General features: G+C 34.7%; 2 protein-coding genes across 2 annotated transcripts; one reads left to right on the forward strand and one right to left on the reverse strand.

Moving 5' to 3' along the window:
• The first annotated feature begins 891 nt into the window (after positions 1-891).
• On the forward strand, positions 892-3,625 carry LOC126910885 (uncharacterized). The gene is made up of 4 exons (XM_050695086.1): positions 892-2,196; positions 2,319-2,514; positions 2,771-2,929; positions 3,333-3,625. Exons 1-4 carry the CDS (start codon positions 892-894, stop codon positions 3,623-3,625), a joined length of 1,953 nt encoding a protein of 650 aa, XP_050551043.1.
• A 484-nt stretch (positions 3,626-4,109) lies between these two features.
• LOC118266115 (putative glycerol kinase 5) lies at positions 4,110-24,208 on the reverse strand. Its single transcript, XM_035579491.2, has 11 exons — positions 23,971-24,208; positions 23,714-23,807; positions 22,723-22,892; positions 22,195-22,284; positions 18,707-18,821; positions 18,035-18,237; positions 12,038-12,269; positions 11,638-11,732; positions 8,626-8,789; positions 6,793-6,926; positions 4,110-6,657 (listed from the first exon to the last, which is right to left on the reverse strand). Exons 1-11 carry the CDS (start codon positions 24,070-24,072, stop codon positions 6,395-6,397), a joined length of 1,662 nt encoding a protein of 553 aa, XP_035435384.2. The 5' UTR covers positions 24,073-24,208; the 3' UTR covers positions 4,110-6,394.
• Positions 24,209-24,445: the final 237 nt, after the last annotated feature.

A 24,445-nucleotide genomic window follows, 5' to 3' on the forward strand; every position in this document is an offset into this window, starting at 1 on the left:
CTAGAGCAAAAATTATAAAAATGTGACTAAAATAGATTGGATGAAATAAGGGGGGGGATAACTTTTTGCCTCCGAACCTTGCAGAGTTGCAGCAGACGCATACGTTACTTATCTAGACAGCCAATGTAACCGACGTTCGTTTTTAATCTAATAATGCATGATCTGAAGCATAGATATAAAATAATCTGAAATGAGAAACATAGCAAGAAGGAATTTAGTCACTTACATGTCCTGAACAAAATGCAAATCAATCCCTAATAAAATAATGTTATGTGATATATTATCTAAAGATGACAGCCTTCCAACAAAAACACCTGGAAAATAAAAAAAATAACTTTTTATGGCATACAATTTCAAAATCAGAGGCTAATCCGGGATCTTCAAATTAGGTAGTAGGTAAGGAGGTATCAACGAATATTCAGAAATCATGTCAAATAAATTAAAAAGCATTTTAAATGTATTTACTATGTACCTAGGTACCTACATTTACAATACTTGTCTACCTAGCCACCTAAAAGTAAATGGTCGCGTGTTAAAGGCTCATTTAAAATTGATCTAGAAATTATTACATATCACAATTTGACGTCTCGAGGACCGATTACGAGATTGTGTTTGTGATTGCCGACAAATCAAATATCTTTTGTCCAAGAATGTCATCATCAATATGAAAATCTTCAACCTTAATAATCGTAATGGCACTTTATCAGATGGACTAAGCAAACATTTTCTGGTGATTTATGTTTACACCGAAAAGTAATCATCAAGTACCTATACAAGTACATTAAGATTCCTGTCACTCGTTACCAAATACTTTACGAAATAGAACAGCTTAACTTGCAATGGTTACAAGTATCTAGTTTTACAGCGAAGTGCAGATAAATAGCAGTCAAAATGAAGACTTCAATCCTCTTCATGATGACCACCTTTCTCGCGATCTCTATCTCTCTCAATCACGAACTCTTACCAGTTGAAGTAGATTGTAACAACATACTATTACCAGTTGAATATTACTCGCAGACAGTGTTCTTCGATATGGACATCCACGGCCAACCAGAACTAAAGACATGTATCTTGAAAAACAGTCTTTCTGATCTCTCGCGGGTCTTAATAAGCATCTACGGCACAAAAATAGACATTAGAGTCAATGTCACAAGAAACTTTATAAAAACCAGTGATAACCCCAATGTGATAATCATGACAAAATATTTAACACCAGCGATGATGGACTCTTCGCTTTGGAAGTTCTTCTTTAGATCCAGGTGGTCTATACTGTACATTGTCATCACTGGAGACAAGTTCAAATGCGAGAATGGCACAATGGATACGAAGAACTTGTCATTGCTCGAGAGAATGATGAATGTTCTGTGGCATAGGTTTCAAATCATGCGTGTTGCTATATTATTTCCTTTCACATGCAAACAAAAAATCCTTCTTTACCACGGAAAGCGGCCTTCATCTAAGGGTTTATATGACAGATCGGTTAAGTTATACAACAATTCTAACTCCCATAAAACGTATTTGGCTATAAGGAAGAGCGGTGAGAAGTTGGCTGATGACTATCCTATGCGGGGGAGTATATTTTATAGATATCCTACATCTGTGAAGGACTGTAAGAATATGCGCTACTATGACTCGTGTTTCAATTTGAAGTTAACTGGCGGCCACTGCGGCGTAGACGGAATGGTGATGCACGACATCCTCACACATCTGAGGTTTAATCTGACCATGCCGGAAAATGAAAACTGCGACAACTACGGGTACGCAGCGCCTGGCAACGTTAGTGGCGTGTTGGGATGTATCATCCGCAACGAGGTGGACATATCCTTCAATTCTAGATTCCTGACACTGTACTCCGACGAACATCTGTATTACCTGCATTATGTCAAGACTGAAAAATTGTGTGCCTTAATCAAAAAACCTTCCATCATACCAATTTGGCAAGGGGCGTTTGATATGCTTTCGCCAGAGCTGTGGGCACTGACAGGTATGGTATTAGTTGTCATTGCTTGCATCCTGTGGGCCACTGCGATGGTCAACAAAACTCTGACCGGCTCAGAGACGGAAACATTCTGGAGATATTTGTACACCAGCGTATTGTCGACTATGACTGGCTATTCGCCGATGAAAAGAAAATCATTTCTGATGATAAGAAGTGCGTGTTTAATGGGATCAATTCTGATATTAGCTCTATATCAAGTAAGTGTACCTAATTAAATCATAACATCGTTTTTTACTCCCAAAGCACAGACAATTACATACAGACGAGGACCTAAGAATAAGTTCTATGTTTTCTAATCTTAATCCACGCATTCTTTCAGGGTCATATGAACAGGGTGTTCACAACGGTGAAACATTTTCGTGAAATTAGGACGCTCCGAGATCTATACGCTTCTAAGACTACCATGTATACTTCTCCTGCAATGAAACAATTCATGAAACAACTACAGAACCCTGGGGACAAGCTGCAACAAGAGTACTTTGATCGCGTTCTCGTGACATCCAACGGGAAAATAGGCGAGTATTAGAATTTAAAATAGAACATGACTTACATACGCTACACTTACGCTTTATTCATTATCTCTGACAAAACTGTGTATATTTCCATCTATACAAAATTGGTCCATCGTAGCAAACTACTATTTAGTACCTGATATGTTTTTTGGTGAAAAGTCGGTGTACCTACATTGTACACTAGCTTTACGTGCCGTGATGTGCACCTCTGTCTACCCTTCGAGGATAAAAGGCGTGACGTTTCTTCTGTGGTTTCCAGACACACTCATGCATCGTCCAGACTTAGCGACAATCGACAGAAAATCCGACGCCTTAATGCAGATTCTCCAGAACTACACTGACCGTTTTGGTACGCCGATGATCGACATAGTGGACGAATGTTTCTACACTTATTACTTGTCATACGTTGCGCGATCAGGTACCTAAGTGAAAGATATTCATTGCAAAAATGATACATTTCTCCCCTCCCTCCACTTCTCACCTCACTCCTTTCGCTGCGCAATCACCCCCTAATGTCCCAAAAAAGGCTAGCAACGCACTCATTAAGTACCCCTTTGGCATTAATTACATATGTGTTTGTGAATCCATGGGCAACGCTGATTGCTTGCTATCTTATTATACGTCTACTCGTTAGCCCTCTAATCCCATAAAACATACTTAACACTTTGAACGCCGTGGTGGTCACCGGTGACCGACGTTAGCGAAGGATTTGCCTTCAACAGTTTTCTATTGGCAGTCAAAAACTTAAGTACTGTGGCGTGTCAAATTAAGAGAATAATTTAACATACCTCAACAACTAATGCGAGTATTTATTTTTCTAGACTTCCCATTCTTCGAAGACGTCCAATACTTCACGGAGCGTCTACAAGAATCTGGTCTTCCGAGCATGTACTACAAGTGGACCCAGCAGATGCTTGACATTCCCAGCTTGGTCACAGACGACAACCACAGCGTTCCACGGCCTTTCTTTAAAATAAGGCTGAGGGACGAATACGTTGCTTTTGGGATACTATTCATTGGTTCCTTAAGTTCACTCGCAGTTTTCGCAGCTGAAATATGGAAAGGGAAACGACAAAATGAAGAATCACGGGTGAAGAACGAAGATAAATCTTAAATAGAATTTTGTATATTAAACCTTGCTTGTTTCTGGATTAATAATTTGGTAATAATGGTGATTGTAAGATTGCTTTTATAGTGTGTTGGTAAGTTTCTCAAGAATTAACACAGATCTTTAATATTTTACTTAAAAGCGTGTAATAAATTATGGTAATGGACTACTTATTTCTTCTGGTGTCATTTCGATCATTGACCTTAACACAGGTGGTAGGTTCGTATTATATTTAGGGAACATGGTGTAAGCAGATTATTTCTAAGATAAAATATGTTTCTAAAATATTTTCTTATGATAACTGAAGGATTTGCTTCACACAATCTGATTAAGTTGCTTGTACGTAACTAAGTCACACTATCCGTTAGGTACACTAACAGAAACTTCATTAGACATTTAATTATTTATTTGTACTGTATTTATTATCTTAAAAAATAAGAATAAACAACACACAAGACATAGTAAAGGAAGGAAAAAATCAAAAACAAAATTTTATTAACTTGGCATTTTATAGAATTTACTTTTTAAGTATTTTTTTACAATGTCACATTAAATAAAATAATAAAAGTTCTGTCTATTAAACTAGCTGCCACATGGCAGGGTTTCGATGTCCACATATTGCATTAAAAGGTCACTATACAATTTGAAAATAATAAAAAAAAAAATACTTGAAGAAAGACAATGTACTGTTTGTCTAAAACAAATTCACTAACTACATTAATAGAGATAGTTCATACAAAATTATTACGAATAGTTTCACTTAGTCTACATTTAAAATCGATGAATTAAAACCTATTTCTAATAATAATTAAAAAAAGTTTGATGACTGGCTTTTTTTTTTAATTTTTTTTTTACATTTAATGGGTCGACGTTTGACCGCTATCTCACTTGATGGTAAGTGATGATGCGGCCTACGATGGAGCACGTCTGCTGAATCACATTTATTTTGAATCTGTACCCAAAGTACGATACTTTATACTTAAAGTTATCGAATCGAGAGCGCGTTCGGCGCTCTTATTGGTTGGTTTATTCGAGCCGTCCAATGAGAGCGTCGAACACGATCTTATTTTATTTTCGTTCAACGTAAAACAAACTCGTGCTAAGGGTACAGTATTCTTGACGTTTAGAAAACGCGCGCAATATAAATATATGCGATTAATCCGATCAACAGTTTAACTCGCAATACCATGAGCATGAAAACTTAAGATGCTAAATATGCTATGTGCTAAATAACTCAATAAAATATCACGTAAAGGGCAGAAAGCATATAAAAAACGATGATTTCGTACAAAAACCTTCAATTAGAATAAAATAACGTAATTAGGAACGATATATTTAGCTACATAACCGAGGTAACAATTTGTAATTACTATCTATCTACTTACAAAGGAATATAAAATATTGTCTTTCTAATATTCACGATTACAGCCTGGGGATACCTATGTAAACCATATAGCTATACAATGAGCAGGAAGAATCACTAGATGAAGACATTTCATCATACACAACACACATACAACGTTTTCGCAAGACAATGCACTCTTATTTCTAACAAACTTAAATAATTATAAGGCAAGTTAGCCGGTTGGCAAGATAGAAGTTCAATTAAAATAATAGCCGAATAAATCAAATATTTATATCCTAAAATTTATTCAATATCAATAAATGTCATCTTCGAAATTATAATGTCAATGTTTTAATAATAAAATTTATGTATATGCGCAAAGTAGCGCAAAATTTTAATCAGTTTCTGAGTATTATAATTAAGGAATACTAATAAACATAGTTTAACAATTTTAAGAGTTAGACAAACATTAGAGTATTGACAATTTTATTAGATACCCATGTCATTAAAATAAAGAGTAACAGCTCAGACATAGAACTTTGATAATTATATTTCATACTTATAGTTTTATACATATTCCGTATTAAGATGAAATAAATTATTCATCAGCATTGTTTATAACATCAATTATTATAATATAATAGCCACAAACATTTGATTGTTGGTGTCAAGAACCAGATAAAGGTATTGCCAAACCATATGGCTTTGTAAGAAAGAGTGTTTTAGTAGATTTTCATTACAACGTGGAAATTAAGAAAGAATAATCCATAAGACGTAATTTTATATACGTTTACTAACACCAATCACCAACCTTTGAGCGGGAATATTGCATATTATAGATATCTAAGGGCTTTTAACTCCGGGCATATTTTCTGTGTCGATATCACGTATTCGCACGTAAATGCGCGTATACGCGCGCTCGTGACAACTGCACAGAAACACACCGGGTGCACCACCACTACGTACAATAAAGCGTAACTTCTGGCGAACTATTTACATCATATTTCATATTAAAGTATTCTTTTAACGATTATAAATCTTTGATATAGCTTAACAGTATTTCAGTATCTAAATATTTTAACAGGCACTAAAACGATAGTTCACATTACCACTTTGAGTAGTACGGTTAACGTCACTTCAATATTTACACTTGAAATACAAAACTCGATCTTTTTGCTTACGAAATAAAGTACATTACTTCAAGATTAGTGATATCACCGACGTGCAGTTTGACTGTACATCGAAAAAGTTCATTTGATTACCAAGTTGACCGGACGAGCTGAGTTTAACTTGCACTATATGCTGCGTCGGAAATCTTGTAACACGTAGAGGAGGTATCGGAGCACTTGGAGTAAGTGTTTCGAGGACGTGTATCATCTGTATAGGGGGAGGCACGCGGCGCAGGCGGCGAGGAGGCAGTAAAGCCACCGCTATTTGGATATACTGCCGTTTTTCTTGCGCGCGGGGAGGAGCTTGAAGCTGGGCTGCGGCGTGAGCGGCGCGGCGCAGTCGTTGGCGCCGGCCGCGTCGGGCGCGCCGCTGTACCCGCCGCTGTACCAGCCGCACATGCGCCGCACCGCGTCCTGCCACCGCGCGAACGTCACCTCGTACGACTTCTTCATGTACGTCCGCGGCGTGAACACGCACTCGATTTTACGTAACCTTCTCAGCTCGTCTTTCGATTTCCATATACCTGAAAATTTCAATTTGTACAAATTAAACAGGCTACAATGATCTGGCATTAATTTAGACAATTTTAGCTTGGAAATAAGACAGTTTAACACATGTTGTAAATAACTATAGGTAGTAAGAATGTCAAACAATTTACCTAATTTGTACCCGACTATATGAGCGCATCCTTGCGAGGACATCTCTACGTGGACTGGTCGTTCCACGCGCAACCCTGTGAGATCGGCCACTAACTGAGCAATGAAATCATTGTTTGAGACACCACCGTCTAACCTGTAATCATAACAAAAAATATTCATATATTTTGGAAGTCACACAGTAACGAATATGAAACCAATTACAAAATTGGGCTCAGTGACATGCTATTGGAGGATCCTCCATGCTGTAGTGAACGATAAAGGACTGGATGATAAAAAAACCATGACTGTTGTTTTCAATGTGGGGACTGTTAAAAAATAAATAAATTTAAAAAATTAAAAAACCCGACTGCATAAAAAACACTTTAAATAAATACTGAAAAGTAAAAGGGTCCCGACTGTTGCACTCAATTATGTTTCGCATAAGATTATTATTTTTTGTGTATTGATTATGAAATTATTTAATTTTGTGGTAATAGCATTGCTATCTACACTTTTAGACTAAGCTTGTTTTTTACTTTTCAGATTTTATTTAAAGTGTTTTTTATGCAGTCGGGTTTTTTAATTTTTTAAATTTATTTATTTTTATTTAACACTTTTTAGTTAGTTATAATACGGCTATGTGTTTCTCAAGATTTCACCCGCGACACGAGAGAACTACTTCCAATACCAAGATAATAAAAAAATAACACACGTCGATCCAGTTATTTTAGATTGATTGCGTAACACAAAGGGAGTAAAGGAATTAGAAAAAGAAGAAGGATTAAGGGCAGTAGAAATTACTATTTACAAATTTCGTAAACGGTCTAATTCTTTAAAAGAATTTTCGTCGTGTGGACTATTTAATATTTTTTTTGGATCTTTTATTGTGAGGGGTTTTTGTCCGTAATAGTATTAATCCTTATCCTTTTAAATAGTCTATTAATTTTCTACATTAAATGAAGATAAAATTTGCTCTTTACACTGTTTCAAAATATCTACTAGTTTTAGACAAAAAACGGTCTTTACAGTTGACGCGTCGCATGGGCTATAGGTAAACGACTATGTAGATAGATTCCTTATTTAACGTTCAGCAAAGCGAGGGCGGGTCGCTAGTCCTTTATTTATAAATAAATTCATTGTAAATAATTTAGTTAAGACGTACTTTTATTATCACTTTTCACTTTTAAGTTCAGACACCGCTAGTCAATCGCGTCGCGTAGTACCTACCTATACGAGTATTTAGTTTGGATAATAAAGAACATAATTGCACATAGTATTTTTTTTTCTATATGTCAGTGATATACCATTTTGGAATCCTCATGATGAGCTCTTTAATTTGATACCCATATTGTAGCAAATAATTTTTTTTTTTTTTTACTCCTATCTAGGGCGCCTCACGGCCGCCATGTTGGTTTTTGTTTTACGTCGCATATCTAAGAACACTTGGGTAATTAAGACGAATCCAACGATACCCTGATTGTCCAAATCCATCAAGCCATTTCGAGGAAATGAGGTAATAAAGAATATTAGGCTCATACATACAAGATACGCGCGAAAAACATAACCCTTCCTTGGCAGTCGGGTAAAAAGATCTTTTATTTATTTGTTATCGTTAGTGTTTAACTATTTGTTTGACACTGGTTGGTACCTAGTATTAGTACTGGTTGACCTGACTGGTTGATACAGAGAAGACCCTGACACAACTAGGAGCTAGGAATAGGAACATAAGCACTCTATTCACATGATAATAGTGTATGGCTATTGACAGCATAGCCTTTCATTCATTGCGTTTTATCGTCGTTCTTATTAAAAAATCACAGATAACTATTATTATTATTTCTAGTATTAGTTACCTGATAGTATGGAAGGAGTAGTTGGTTTCGTTGAGCACACAGTTGTACAGCTGCGCGGTTCTGAAGGCGAGCGACTCCAGCACGGCGCGCACCAGGTGGGCCTTCGTCGTCGACGGCTTCATGCCTATGAAGCCCGAGGCTGCCGACCCGTCGTTGTAAGGGGGCTGGAAATTTAATTATTATGTTTTATTATCTTACACTATTATAAAGCTGAAAAATTTGTTTAAACGCGCTAATCTCCGATACTACTGATGGGTTTGAATAATATTTTTTTTTGTGTTGGATAGTCTATTTGTCGAGGAAGGTATAGCCTATAAAACATAACAAACGCGTTACCTTCAATAGGAGCGGGTAATACCGCGCCGGTGTCGCTAGTTTGGTATATAACTAAAAGAAATACAAATGATTTTTATCCCATGGAGATAGGGAAAAATATAGTGATATCGAGTACAATATTTAAATTATACGCATACAACATACAATGCTTACAGACGCTCTGCGTCCGTCCTACGTTTTTGGTATCGTAATAGCAATTTTTAGAATCGATTATTTATAACCTGCAGCAGTTTTTACGTAGGGCAAATACAAAGACCAACATTTTTCGCGAAATTAATGTAGTAATTATAAAGGTGCACAATATTATTGTAATTATTTGGAATTGAGTGAATAATAGTACTATTCAACCTTGTATAAAGGGTGATTGCAGATGCGATGTGTATTATCACGAAACTATCATTTTATTTCATTGAGTTTATAATAAGCATTATTAATTATCTACTTATCATTTCTTAAACTGTTTATTATAATAAACAGTTTTGTATTGTTTAGTGTAATGTAAATGTTGTATAGCCTTAGAGAGGTGACCTCTTCGCGGATTTTGAAAATCATTTTAATATGGACAACACTACTAAAGACCCTCATTGTCATGTAAATTACTAAGCAAGAGATATTCGGTATGATTAGTACGAGTTTTATTGCAAAGGTTATAGTGTATTAAACAACATAATTGCAGGAAAAAATATTTTATGTGTTATTCTATGGCCGCTATAACTTGCTATTATGGCGTCGGAATTGCGTGAGCAATTATATTTTATTATAGCTCAGTTATAAACCGTCGACGATGACGGCAGCGACTGAGTCTAGTCGAAAAACAAAAACATAACTTTAAATGACTTGTTTATCTTTTCCCAAAATTCAAAGTCACAGTAAAACGGAATAGAATAATAAAAACTAAATTATAAAAAATGCCTTTGATAAATAATACTAAATGCACAGATACCAATATTACAAAGAGTTTGTTTGGTAGTTTTGTGCTCTAAAACTGTTAAACAGAATAGAACAAAAACATTATCACAGGATCAGAAGCCATTGGGGACAAATCAAAATTCTACCACGGGCGAAGCTATAGGCATGAAGCTAGTTATAATATAATCTTATGAATATACATAAATAAGCAAAATAAATACAAAATTACATAGCTTGCATAATTCGCCATGTTTTGTGGTTACCTTAAAAATGTGTTACAAGGCCGCGGATAACCCAATACACTGGATTTATAAGTAATATAATTATATTGGTGGCCCTCAAACGTGTTTACCTACTTATACGAAGAATCTCGCTCTGCTTATGTAAAAAGATTTTTGTATCATTGATTAATAATGACATGTAAATCAAGAAACTATTTTTAATAGTCTTGACATTGACTTTGTGTCATAATTATTAAAACACTTCATAGAAAGGATGGAAGTTGGTCAAAAACACATCATACATACACATACACAATCATGTAACAGGACTAACGCAAAACTGCACTGCTAGCTAAGGCCTGTCGATTTATACAAATACAAATACAAAATGTTTATTTCAGAACCAAATATATATAACAATTGTTAGTGATTGGAGCCTCCTTTTAGGCAACTAATGCCTGTATTAGGAGACTCCGCTCTTCCATAACTTAACAATGTAGCAATAGTTTTTTGGTTTTCACTATTTACCTATAGTTAACAATTTAAATTAATATTAATATTTTATTTTTCAATTTAGAATTTATGTGTGATGGTGTGTCAGTGTATGTGTATGATGGTGTGTGTGCGGCGTTTGTGTGGTGGGGTGTGTGTGCGTGGTGCGTGTCTGTGTGTGGGTGTGTCATAGATGGTCAATTTCATTTTACTTATTGCAATAGTGCTTCCGTACTTTCATATGTTAAGGGTTTTATCCATTCAATTATCAATTTCTTACATTCGTTGAATAATCGATTTCAATCCAAATTCATTAGATTAAGAATCGATTTTTGAGATTAGTTTTATAGTGTTCCGTCAAAAATTAAGATCGATCCAAAGATTTTCATTATGATCCGTTATTAAAATTAGCAGTTAGTTGTAATACTTTAGAAAAATTAAAAACCCAATTACGTATGCTTTTAATAGAATGTGTGAAAAATTTTACTTATATATTTAGATTTTTTTATTAAAAACAATATCTTATTTATTATTTTGTTAAACACATTGAGTCAACAATGTAGCGAGTAACAATGCAACTTTCCATTACGTGTGACGAGAGTATTAAGTCACAATAAATTCGAGACATCCATACGAATTGTCGGCAATGTGAAAGTGATATAAATTACAATACTTGTTTTCACACTCGAAATTACTGCCTATTTTTAACTATACTATAAAATTGTATTCGTTTTAAAGTTGCTACTTTAAAATTTACATTCAACAAATATGACTGCCGCGTTGGGCGAGTGTGCATCTCTGTCTACCTTTTCAGGGATAAAAGGCATGATGATACGATGATAAATATTACTCTTATAGCCATGTTCATCAACCACCCCTAAACCATTTGTTAAATAAAAGTTACTTAGAGTAACGTAACACCTAAACTAACTCCTTACTTGCACTGATAAGCATCATTTATAGATTGGTAAAAAACAACATATCGTTAAATGTCACCTATCTTAACTTAGAGGTTTCTCCAAGAACTACAGTAATACAAATCGGTGATATTTACCCCAAGCCCGCTGAACGCCGGTATGAAGTAAACTCCGTCTGTGTCCAGCACCGAGGTGGCGATATCCGCTGTGTCTTCTGGACTATCGAACAACCCTAGAATAGAAATAAGATAAAACATCAGAATTATGAAAATGTTCAATACAATACTTCTTCTTCTGGTGATCAAATTCGAGATTCTCAGAATTACGTGATTAATGAGTTCAAGGAATACAATTGGCCAGGAGGTGAAATTACTTTCTGTCAATTTTGTTAATTGAATTTTCGACTTTATACCAAAACAATAAAATTGAAAATCTAATAAAGCTTGACCTAGCTGGCCATAGTATGTCCATTATCGAAATTGGTAGAGTATACCTATTACATTAACATTAAATTTAATCTATCAGATTGACATTTACCTAAATTCTGCGCCCACTTGATGATAGAAGCGGTGTCATTATTCGCTCCCTCTGCAGAATACACGAGTTCCTCTCCGAGCCTCCAGCCTACGATGGGGTAGAGACCAGACACGCTGGCGTGTGGTTCCGTGCCCGTGTTGATATTGAAGAAGGTCCCGGTACCCATTGTCAGCTTCACATCACCGACTTCGAAGCAACATGAGCCCCACATTGAAGCTGTTTGGTCAGCCATCTGAAAGAAGAATAGTCAAGATTTTTATACTAGGCACTATACCTACATATTTTAGGTATTATACCTAATATTACGGAGCTGCGGACTACCTAGCGGGTTTACCGGGGCTCCGGCTCAATGCAATACAATTATAAGTAAGTATTATAAACTAAAATACAATCATAAGTAAGTACTTGTTATAAACTAAAATAAAACAATTTCATATTAATATTGACGTGCAAAAACTGATTCCGTTTTATGACGTGGGTAAAGGTGTCCTTCAAAATGCAGGTTCAATGTTATATTGCGTAGAAAATATAAAATTACCGAAACAAACAATGTAAATTAAATAAAGCAATTAATTCACGTATTCACGTAGTGGCTGATTCTAAAACAAGATAACTTGTATAATAAATAAGTAATTAGGTACTTAAGTTATTTTTTTATTTTATTTGTTACATTTCAAAGAAGTATTACAGAAAAACAAAGAAATTTATTTATATTAAAATATGATAATAACAGATAGCCATAAAGAATTACAAGCCTCCACATAATTTAGTTTTAGAAGTAAATAAAGATAAATGTACAAAACAATTTGAATTTAAGAAAAGCAAAGCTTAGGTAAGTGTCAGTATAACCAATGTATTATTGTGACAATAGGTGTCTAGTTTTAGTTATACTGGTACAGAACAAGTCGATATTTAGCTCCCTAACAATGTAATCTTACCAAAATGTAGTCAAATATTATAACTTATCAAAATAACATTATTTATTTTCAGCCATGGTCGTCCCACTGAAGGGCAAAGGCCATTGTAAAATAACATTGCACTATATTTTTATAATAACTATCGTGAGACATACTAAATTAACTAAAAATCATGGTTTACTCGTGTACTTTAATAGAGAAAAGCTTATCCAGTTTCGAGTCAAAGTCGAAATTATTTATTTCAAATAGACCAGGAAGTTACGTTTGAACGTCAGACGTCTTCTAAAAAGGGATGACAGGGACTCTTCTTCATGAGCAGCGTGCGCGACGTCGAATGATTCGAAACTATCAGAGCTTTTCTCCATTAATGTACGTGAGAAAACCGTGATTTTTAGTTAATTTAACATTGAACTAATAAGGTGAACTAGGCAGCTTAGCATAATATTATCTTACATTATTTACTTATTTCGCATAAATCACCTGAGCAGAAATTTAGTAACGAATATATAATTAAATGCTTAATTCATTTAATTAAAAATTATAATTATTTAAAAACATTTCCGTAGAATGACAAAGTGGAAATAATTTATTTTTAGTGAGGAAATATGTCAATATCGTTGCCGACTTTTTTACACCATAGTCGTAACAAAACAGCATTATATACAGGGTGTCCCTGAAATCGACGTCCAACGGGCACTAGATGATCAGCAAGGTTCCAACTGTTATCAGAAAAATATAAAAAAAAATCTAAGTCCTACAGTTTTTAAATTACAGTGACTTATGTGTTATCCACGAAAAAGTACACCCTGTGCCAGTCTTTTGACTCTTGTTGCTACAAATCTTTATTTTTTCGTCTGCAGTCTTCCTTAAATTATCCTGAATAGTGCTCCAGTAATATGGAATCATAAATTCTTAGCCAACTGCTTTAGATTTGAAAACATTGTTAGTTTTAGAGGAACCAAATACTCTGAATAAATTTTTCACCTTACTTTAAGTGACTGTACTGAATAAATTATGTATTGCGCTAGTAGTGGCAAGTTTCACCAAAGTTGGCGCATTTAATAAGGATTCTAAAATGGTATAGCACTTTGCACATTATTTCTTAAATTCGACACAAAAAAAGATTTTTCAACGAAACTCGGTTTCGATGAATTTATTTGAACTTACTAATATTTCTTCTAGTGTACTCAAATCATACGTTATAACCTCGTATGCACTAGACAACACTTTGAACGCGATTTGTTATCATCATGTTGATAATCAGCGAGGATCTCTTGTCAAACAATATTGTCTGTCTACTCATGATTTCGCTTGCAGCTTTCGTTGGCAATATTAATAGACTTACTAGAGGAACTGATGTTGTGTATCACGTTTCACTAAATAATATTGAATGATTGCAATATGATGTTCATAGTGCATCAAACACATTATCAAATGTGTAGTAAAATCAAAAGGAACGGACGCGGCAGGTATGGTGTACATGAGCTTACGCACAATTACTCGTCATATCCCCATAAAAAAAAAGAAATGGGTGAATCCTCCGATTAAGTTACGTGTTCATGCCTTGTGATCAAATGCGGGATGAAGCATCAAATATTCTTTAGTTATTTGCACCGTTGCAAGGAATTGCAAGTAAAGCTAAAAAATTATTTAAAAAAGAAATAATCAACACGGCTCAAAAAAGCCAGTGCTCAGCTAAAATGCCGAAGCCCGGGTACGATGGCTCGAGATGTACAACACCAGTTCTTCTAGCGAAAATATTGCCGACGAATGCTGCAAGCGAAATCACGGGTAAACAGACAATGTTGTTTGACAAGAGATCCTCGCTGATTATCAACATGATGATAACAAATCGCGTTCAAAGTGTTGTCTAGTGCATACGAGGTTACAACGTATGATTTGAGTACACTAGAAGAATTTTTAGTAAGTTCAAATAAATTCATCGAAACGGAGTTTCGTTGAAAAATCTTTTTTTGTGTCGAATTTAAGAAATAATGTGCAAAGTGCTATACCATTTTAGAATCCCTATTAAATGCGCCAACTTTGGTGAAATTTGCCACTACTAGCGCAATACATAATTTATTCAGTACAGTCACTGAAAGTAAGGTGAAAAATTTATTCAGAGTATTTGGTTCCTCTAAAACTAACAATGTTTTCCAATCTAAAGCAGTTGGCTAAGAATTTATGATTCCATATTACTGGAGCACTATTCAGGATAATTTAAGGAAGACTGCAGACGAAAAAATAAAGATTTGTAGCAACAAGAGTCAAAAGACTGGCACAGGGTGTACTTTTTTGTGGATAACACATAAGTCACTGTAATTTAAAAACTGTAGGACTTAGATTTTTTTTTATATTTTTCTGATAACATTTGGGACCTTGCCGATCATCTGGTACCTGTTGGACGTCGACTTCAGGGACACCCTGTATATACTTTTATACTAATTCTATTCTAATGTATAAAGCTAAAGAATTTGTCTGTATGTTGGAACGCGGTAGTCTCCGGAACTACAAGTAGTTTTTTTTTTAAATGTTGCCGCACTCTAGTATTTTCTCCTTTGTTGTGGGTGGCATAATGGGTTTACAGACATACAGCTTCATATGCACATGACACCCAGACGCGAAACAACAATTTGTGGATCCCACAAAGAGTTGCTCCGTGCGGAAATCAAACCCGCTACCCGTTGCCGCACCAACCGTGCAGTCTATTGAATAATTATTTTTGTGTTGGATAGTCCATTTACCAGGAGCCGAGCAGAGCGGATAAAACCGTGCTATTTGGAAGTGGAGTAGCTATTTGGAATCTAAAATCGTAAGCAAGTGTTGGACAATAGAATATTCCAGTTATTGTGTTAATTACAAGACTGTTTGTTAAACAGCGGTTCAACTGACAACGCCATTGTGTACTTCCACGAATCGTAACGTGTAACTACTGCATTATTTACGCAACATGTCTTTTCTTAAAACATGTTTGTAATATGTATTGCGAATTGTAAATGTATGTCATATTTTTTTATTGGATTGAGTGGTTACACTGCGTAACTTGCACAATGGGTCATACTTTATGCAACAATATAATACTTAATACCTACTTGGTGAAAATTTGGTGATGCATCTAACATACCACCTCTGTCTAACCCTAATGCCTTGTTATGCACTACGCTAGTATTTTAATCAAGTAGCGAGTACTCTCTCGCTTCGATTTTGGGACACAAGCAAGAGAGACTATGTACTTCGCTACTTTTTTTTATGTACTTCTCTACTGGACTAAAATACTTGTGTAATGCGAACAAGGCATAATGTAAAATTTAAAGTCCACAGGCTCCTTATGGTCATAGCGTAATGTTTTATAGCCTTTAGTCTTCGTCAGTAATGGACAAAAACATTTTTTTCGAATGGAACCAAGGAGTTCTAGAGATTAGCGCGTTCAAACGAACAAACAAACTCTTCAGCTTGACATATTATTTGGTTAAAAAGGAACTACGTATTCTTGCGTAGCGAAGGTACCCGCCTACCTACGTCAAAATTCTAAGAACAATCATAAATTTAATTCATGCTTCATTCTCCTTAAATATCCAATAAGTAAGTAAGTTTGGCATTGAACCTTCTTACCTCGAAGTTTAGAACATTTTCCCCGTATTGTTTAAATAAGATCCAAGTAAATATTAAAATAAAAACTAATTTACGCAATTCTCAGTTTCCGTTTAAAAGTTTAAACAAAAGAATATCCTTCTTGGCAATTGACCATGAATAATAAAAGGCGATAAAATCACTATTTAAATATAAATACATGGAGAATGCAGATAAAAAATGTCGGAACGAAATAATAAATGTGTTAATTCATCTTATGTACTCAATACTCAATCCTTTATTGCATGTATGTAACATTATGTCACTTTATATTTTTTACATGGTAGTCCGTCAGTTAGACAATAAAAAATATTAGACACGTATTTTTATATTTTGTCATATTAGAAAACAATAGGTACTTAGTCAAAACGAATTTAAGTTTAGGAGTGGGAGTCTGTGGGAGCTACATTACCGTACCCCATAAAACGTATTAGGTAGGTAAATCGTGATTTCATTTTCACATGAATTTTAAAAAAAGTATTAAACTTTTTAAGAAAAGAAAAATTACATGTCCAATGTTTTAAATTAATCTACCAGACGGATATTTAGGAAAAAAATCAGGAAACTATTTTATTGTGCAATTTACGTCATCATTTAGTAATCTAGTACTTATTACAAGGCAACGCGTAAAGCATTAACATATACATATTAGAACTCAAATCTACCTATCATACTTTTAGCACATTCCAAAAATAAATTGTGTTAATGCCTAAAAGTCTATACCTAGACTTTAGCCCGTTTAACACGGCTATACTATAACCGATTGCTTACAATTTTAAATCAATGCTCTCAGTAAGAGTCTGACACTCCCTCTCTCCTCGCCCAAGGCGGGAGAAGACATAAGATGATTTACCCTCCTTAAAAAGGCACTTATGACCGAGACCCCTTCTACTCGGCAGTCAGTCAGTACCTACCTTGAAGCAAATACAAAGAAATGTCATAACTGGATTTCCCTTTAACATAATGCGTGACAATTTACGAAGATCGCTGGACGTTACAAACCACGCCCCTCTCTATTTTCCATCATGCGGTCGATCTTTACCATACTACAAAAGCGGTCCACAATTTATTAATTATGTTGTGTGAGTGAGGTTACCAGAGGCCCCTCCGCAATCTTTCCAATCCCTGATTCCCCTTTGAATTGCTATTGCCTAAAAGGTCGGGAACCCACTTGTAACGCGAATGGTGTTTCGGGTGTCCAAGGGCGGCGGCGCGGCGATTGCTTACCATCAGGTGACTCGTCTGCTCGTTTACCAACTTAAAGGTAAAAAATGGGCCACTTTTTGAGCGCTTATAACCTACCTACACCTTTCTACTTACAATATCATTGGGCAGGGCCGATATTTTTTATCCCAATGCACAATCGCAATAATGGCCACTCCTCTTTGTAGGTACTTGCTTCATGGTCAGTACAATAGTAACAAATAAGTTTATAACAAAATATACTCACACAACTGACAATTCGGATAGGATGTCCCCATATAGATGGTATGGTACTAGTGAAATGGTCCCCGGCCGTGTCAACGACATCGGGCAGCGCTGCTCTGGGTATCTTCAACATGGTCATGGCCCAGCCAGCCCACTGCATGGTGAACGGGTCGTAAAAACCCGTGGCCGACGCTGACGACACGTCCGTCATGTGAACTTTTCCACCTGTTTTAAATAATCGATATTTTTACGCTATGCGACAATAATGAAAGTTTTGTAGTTGTTTCAAAATGATTTGGTAAACTAATTATTATGTTTTTAGGCTTATTCACGTAATTACTCGTATTTGACGAGGAACTCGACTAGTTTCTACTTCTACCATTTATTAAGCACAGATATGAGTTAATTTCTAAGAAAGGATTAAGAGTTAAAGGATTAAGTTCTTCATCATTATAATTAGACATATGATTTTTTTATTAACCAAATTATACTGAATGTCTATCTTAAGTCGTGTTAAAATCCTTGAGTTTTCGGCAATTTCGTCAAACTAGCGACAATCAAAATAAAACTGCAAAGAAAATTTTTGAACAATCATAAAAACATTACCATTACGAGAAGTAAAAACTCAATCCTTTTATTTTCCCATTAACTCGCGTATAAATCAGTATAATGTTTATGGATAGTATGTAATTACCTGTCAATTTGTATAATAGCCATGTGTCCAAGGTTCCAAAGAGAGCGTCGTCTTCTTGCACGGCGCTCTTGAAGGCAGCTACGTTGTGGAAAGCCCAGTTTAATCTTAAACATGTCTGAAAAAATTATTACCTTTAAAGTGGATCTAGTACCTACATACAGCATTAAACATCGCTGTTGTTACCTTTTAGAACTTTTTCTAATTGGTTTGAGTAAACAGTCAGTAATGAAATGAACAAGTTTTGATTGAGCTAGGTTAAATTAATTTGGAGTAGATTACAAAGTTTGACAAAGAAACGAATGAATTCTGGCTTGCAAATGGAATAAACCCAAATTATGCAATCGAATAAACCTGGACCAAGGCTTTGCGTCCTCCCCTAGGCTTTGTACAAGAAGACAATGATCACAATATAGGAAGGAGAGAAAAATATTTTCGCGTTGTGTCAATAGGTAGATGAACAAATAAATCTCAGTATTAGGAAATACGACATGAGGAAGAGGAAGACAAAATAGTTTTAAATAACTACAAAAACCAAGTTCCTTTATGCACAGATTAAGCATTTTAACTTATTAAAATTGGAATTAAATAAATGCGCGCGCAATTTTCCTCAATGTCATTTTTGGCAAACGCATAAAATCATTTAGACGCGAGATTTACGCAAAAAATCACATGCAAATGTCAATCACTTGGGTAAAGATTTAACATAAACATAAACCAACAAAGAAACGGCCTTATTATGCACTTTGTGTAGCTATAATGTACGTAAGCACATATTGCACATAGGTATACATATGCAAGTATATTGTAAAGAGTCCATTTAAAGTAGGTACCTACTCAGTACCTTGACCTCTGACATTGACTGAATAGAATTTAAAGTAAGTACACAAATAAGTATAATACTGCGTCGTTGGTTGAGTGGTGGCAAGTACGACGGGGCAAGAGATCTCAGGTACGATTCCCAGGTCGGGCAAAGAATTACTGGGTTTTTTTCGAATTTTCCAAATTTTCTCAGGGGTAGCACGGAGTCTAGAAATTTGCCAGGTATATTGCAAAAAGCTAACCCCTATTACACGGGACTTAAAACATAGATGGTGTAAAGTGGGTGTACATTGTATAGCGGCATTACGTGCCGTAATGTGCACCTCTGCCTACCCCTTCGGGGATGAAAGGCGTGTCGTTATTAAAACAAATAAGTATAAAAGGCATGTTTAAATAAGTCTTTGTACTACTGGTAGACTTTTATATCACGAAATTGAAGTCAAATGTACTGTATCTACGATCTTTGACCTTTTCATTGCGAGTCTGAGTGTCGTGGGCGTACGCGGACGCCGGCGCTCTAAATGCCGATGCCTCTAAGATGCAATGCACCATCAGTTCTCAGTACTATGTATATTAATAAATGTTTTTGATTTACGTCTTGTCACTTAATGCCAAATGATTTTAAACTTTCGCTGAAATAAATTCAGTTGTACAGTCGACAAAATTGAATCATGACCTTAGGTAGTATGATGAAGAAAATTAGGTGTAATTATTGATAGTCAACAGTGTTTAATGTAGAAATGAGTGCCTAGTTGGTATAAGGGTTTAAAGTACTACGACAACCGAACCAGAGGGCTCGGGTTCGATTCCCAAATTAAGCGAAATACCATTGAACATTTCTCAGCTTTCCAAAAAATTTTCAAGTAACGTAACAAACAAGCACGTAGTACAGGATCGTGCTCGGTGCAATAAGCTCATTCCCTATTAAAAGGGATTCACAACTAATGAAACGTAGACAGTTTCTGCCTACCCCCATAGGAGACAGGCATGAGGTTATTGACGTATGTATGTATGTACGTAATAAGAAGCGTATAGTTTTCAGATCGATTGTACCTATTCCGTCTGCGTTGTTTATGATCGAATCAATAGTCTATAAATATAAGTGACTTACAGAGTAAATAAAGAAAAAGGTATCAACAATCATCAACAATGTATCGCCACGCTTCCGACAAGAATGCGTCTATATTTAGAACAGTACTCGACAACAGTCAGGACGTCTCGATGTATCTAGATTATTGTCAGAGTACCTATGTACTGTACAGACTTTATGATATTTTATTTGCGATGTTTGGTTCTACGTAGAATGCTTTGGCCTATCTGGAAGTCTTTGGGGACAACAGTGGATGTCTCGTGGCTGATATGATGATGTTGAGAATGTTATGGGCTATGAGATCAAATAAACTGACTTAGTTATACGGGAATTAAAAAAATAATGTCGCCCATAGACACCTGACCTGACCTACCAACCTATGGTAGGATAACGGAATTACGTGTTGCTTGAGAGGAATCGCCTTAATCTTCTCTATACACAAAAATCAATTACTTTTTGTAAGTGTCGCTTAAACTCGAGATTGGCTGGACCGATTTGGCTAGATTTGGTCTTGGATGATTTGCGGAAGTCCAGGGAACGTATAAAAGGTAAAAACAATATGAGCTAGTTATTAATTAATTTTTGTCGGACTCAGAAATTGAATCCGAGCTCCTAGTGAGATTACGAGGAAACCTTTTTTATTCAGTCTGTCCATATAAAAGCAAAACACAAGACAAAGTCCTTGTTTTGTTTTTCCAAATTGTTCAATCGTAACTATACCTACTATTTATTATGGTTGATGGTTGATCGAGCGATTAAATCATAAACAATGCGTCATTGCGCTTGCGCAGGTACCTAAGTGATTAACATAACGTAACGTAATACCACGCCTTTTCATTCCGAATTAGTAGGCGGAGATGTATATTAAAATTAAATGTTACGCTTCCTTTTCACTGGCAGTAGGTATTATAATACTATAAGATGTATGTAATAGGGCCATGTAAATGCCATACACTGGGCACAATTCCAGACTCCGTTCCACTAGTTTGAATTTAATAATATCAGCGATGATAATCGCATAGTACTTTGCCCAACCTACAATCAAACCCGAGAATACGAATCATCGGTCAACGAAGCAGTAATTACCTAATTATATTTATTTCATTTAATATTCCTTTATTTGTCTTAAATGAGGGTTTATTAAGTTTTTACCTAAAATAATCTTTGAACTCTCAATAAAAACAACACAGAACTTTTTGTCCGAATACTCCGTCAGTAAACTATTTATCAAAATAAACGCAAATATATTAACGCTATATTTCACGATCGCTGTTGTCAAATGTTCCGCGTAAATCTAAAAGGTCGAATAAAAACTTAATCAATCATTGTTTGTTGTTAAATATATCTTTTTTGCACTTCCTAATACATCATTTCAGTCAATATTTTTATTCAGAAGTCTACTTTAATCATGCTTTTGAATATAAATCACATAAATTAGCATACCAATGAGTTTATTCATTTAGGAAATGATAACAAACAGAACAGGTTTTTACAAACATTTCCTACTAGTTTATACTATTGTATAGGCTGAATATGGAAATAGGACACCAGATTAGTGATATAAAATAAATAAACTCACCTGGGTATTCATAAATTTGAACACACTTCCTGCTTTGAACCTTTTGCTTCTTAGAATAAGGTACAATACATAGGCACTTGCTTTGAATAGCTAAAAACAAAAAATGTAATTAGAAAACAATACTGAACTGTGTAATCATTAGCCAATGTCTGATAGGCTGGTTCAATCGACTTAATATTTAAATGTAAACTTAATTTCCAATCCTATGCTACACAGTTTTCGTAATTTCATTTTAGTAGCACAAAGTTTGAATATATGCCTAAAGTGAGACAAACTTTCCCTTAGGTAGGACTAATATAAAATTTATTTATGATGAAATAGTAGTAAAATCAAGCTGTGAACTGTACAGTTTACATCATACTAAAGGGAAAACTACTGTCAAAATGCAATAGCTATCGATAAATCAATAATTAGGTACCTACTACACAGATCACTTACGAAAGAAAAAAAACCCTAAGTATATTGCTAAACCTTTTAGAAAATGGGGATTTATAAATTAGAAAATTCTCTGAAAAGAAGTACATATACCTTCCACACATATGAAGCGTTCCACTGTTTCACTAATTTGTCAGCTCTCAAATCTTTCCATGTAATAAACTTGTGAAATGGTTTGCCAGTTTTACGAGACCAGTTTATAAATGTACCTCTTTGGGTGGTGATACCCATGGCGGTCATTTGACCAGCTGTTAATTGAGCATCTGTGGACAATATTCCATATTTAAAAATAAAACAAACATGATTGTTGATGACCACAGATTTTTCAATGGAGTTATTAAAGAGGAAATAAGAATTTGTCTTAAGGCAGAACTTCTGTGGATGTGTGTGTTTTTTTTAAATGAGTTTGATAACAATATAATTAATATATTATAAGTTCATACATATTCATAGCCACACTTGAGAAATGGATAAAAATAAAATATTGTATGAACATAATGATGTGGTACATAATAACTACTATTGATTTATAATACACATAGATGTCTTCCACATTTCTCTAATCTCAATGGTCTTATCCCTTACAATAATTGTTTATTGATTTGAAACATATAGAGATTTATCGGAGATGAATTTGTTACACATGTAAATATATTTTTCCAACCAAAATATAATAATTAGATGTTACATATAATTGGAATTTGGCCCTACAACAATAATTTTCAATAGCAAGAATAGGGAAGTACCAAATTCTATAATATTGATTGATATATTTATTCCATTAATGAGTGTATTATCATAATTATGATACTGTTGTAATGGTAAACAACAGCTATTGGACAAGACTTGGTTGTTCTCATTGCTATGCATTAAGTGATAAGCTATCTTATCATGTTTTATTTAGGAACTGGAACAACAGAACTATTCAGTTACATGTATGGGACTAAATAACTATTGATCAAACTGAGACATATCACATGTTATACTTTAGTAAGCAGTTTATTATTTTAAAAACAAATATATGATGAAGTGGAGTTATCAATAAAACAGTGAAAAGTAATGTACTTATTTTAAAATTACTTACCCTTCAATGATATATTTACTACACCAACTATTGAGGCCCATAGTTCATCTGGATCTATTTCAACGAAACCAGGATGCGGATAATGCAACACCACCTAATTTAAAAAATATAATAATATCACTTGATGCACTACACATAAATGGGTTCTATAAATATTAATAAATATTATTTTATATCATTACTATTTTTTTTAATATTGCGAATATTATATTTGTTATTGGATACTCTATTAAAAGATTTTCTTTTTTATTTTATACCTGATCAACCGCTCTTCCCACTATTTCAGCTCTAGTATTATAAATAAAAGACCGAATAGTGCTAGTTCCTATGTCTAAAGTTAAAATATATTTTTCTTCCATGGTTTCTAAAACACTTAAACTTCCACGTTAGTAATTTAATAAGAAAATTAAATTAATAATATCGCAACCGTATTGTATTCGTCCGCACTCATTTATATTTGAAAAAATACAATACAATCGAATTGACTTTACTAAGTCTGTCAACAAATGTCAATGTCAATTTGTCTTGTCAATGTCGGTCAAAATTGATACGATCAGTTTCACGCACGCATTATTAGCACGCACGCATTATTTATGTATTAGAGAAGGCGTTATCGAAACTTTGGTCCTTATTTAAATGAATATTATCTTATAATTTTAAGGCTCTTTTCAATTAAAATATGTTTTATTTCATATCTATAACCAGAATGGTTACTTGTAAAATATGGTGGAT

Source organism: Spodoptera frugiperda, chromosome 7 (assembly GCF_023101765.2).
Source record: "Spodoptera frugiperda isolate SF20-4 chromosome 7, AGI-APGP_CSIRO_Sfru_2.0, whole genome shotgun sequence".
Taxonomy (NCBI): Eukaryota; Metazoa; Arthropoda; class Insecta; order Lepidoptera; family Noctuidae; genus Spodoptera; species Spodoptera frugiperda.

What these genes read in the sequence shown, in the direction of transcription:
- LOC126910885 (XM_050695086.1), top strand. Translation starts at nt 892, where the DNA reads ATGAAGACTTCAATCCTCTTCATGATGACCACCTTTCTCGCGATCTCT. An exon ending in TGATATTAGCTCTATATCAA is followed by an intron (nt 2,197 to 2,318) that starts GTAAGTGTACCT and finishes GCATTCTTTCAG; the next exon opens with GGTCATATGAACAGGGTGTT. An exon ending in GTCATACGTTGCGCGATCAG is followed by an intron (nt 2,930 to 3,332) that starts GTACCTAAGTGA and finishes TTATTTTTCTAG; the next exon opens with ACTTCCCATTCTTCGAAGAC.
- LOC118266115 (XM_035579491.2), bottom strand. Translation starts at nt 24,072, where the DNA reads ATGGAAGAAAAATATATTTTAACTTTAGACATAGGAACTAGCACTATT. An exon ending in TGGGAAGAGCGGTTGATCAG is followed by an intron (nt 23,808 to 23,970) that starts GTATAAAATAAA and finishes TTTTTAAATTAG; the next exon opens with GTGGTGTTGCATTATCCGCA. An exon ending in CTATCCGAATTGTCAGTTGT is followed by an intron (nt 12,270 to 18,034) that starts GTGAGTATATTT and finishes TTCTTCTTTCAG; the next exon opens with ATGGCTGACCAAACAGCTTC.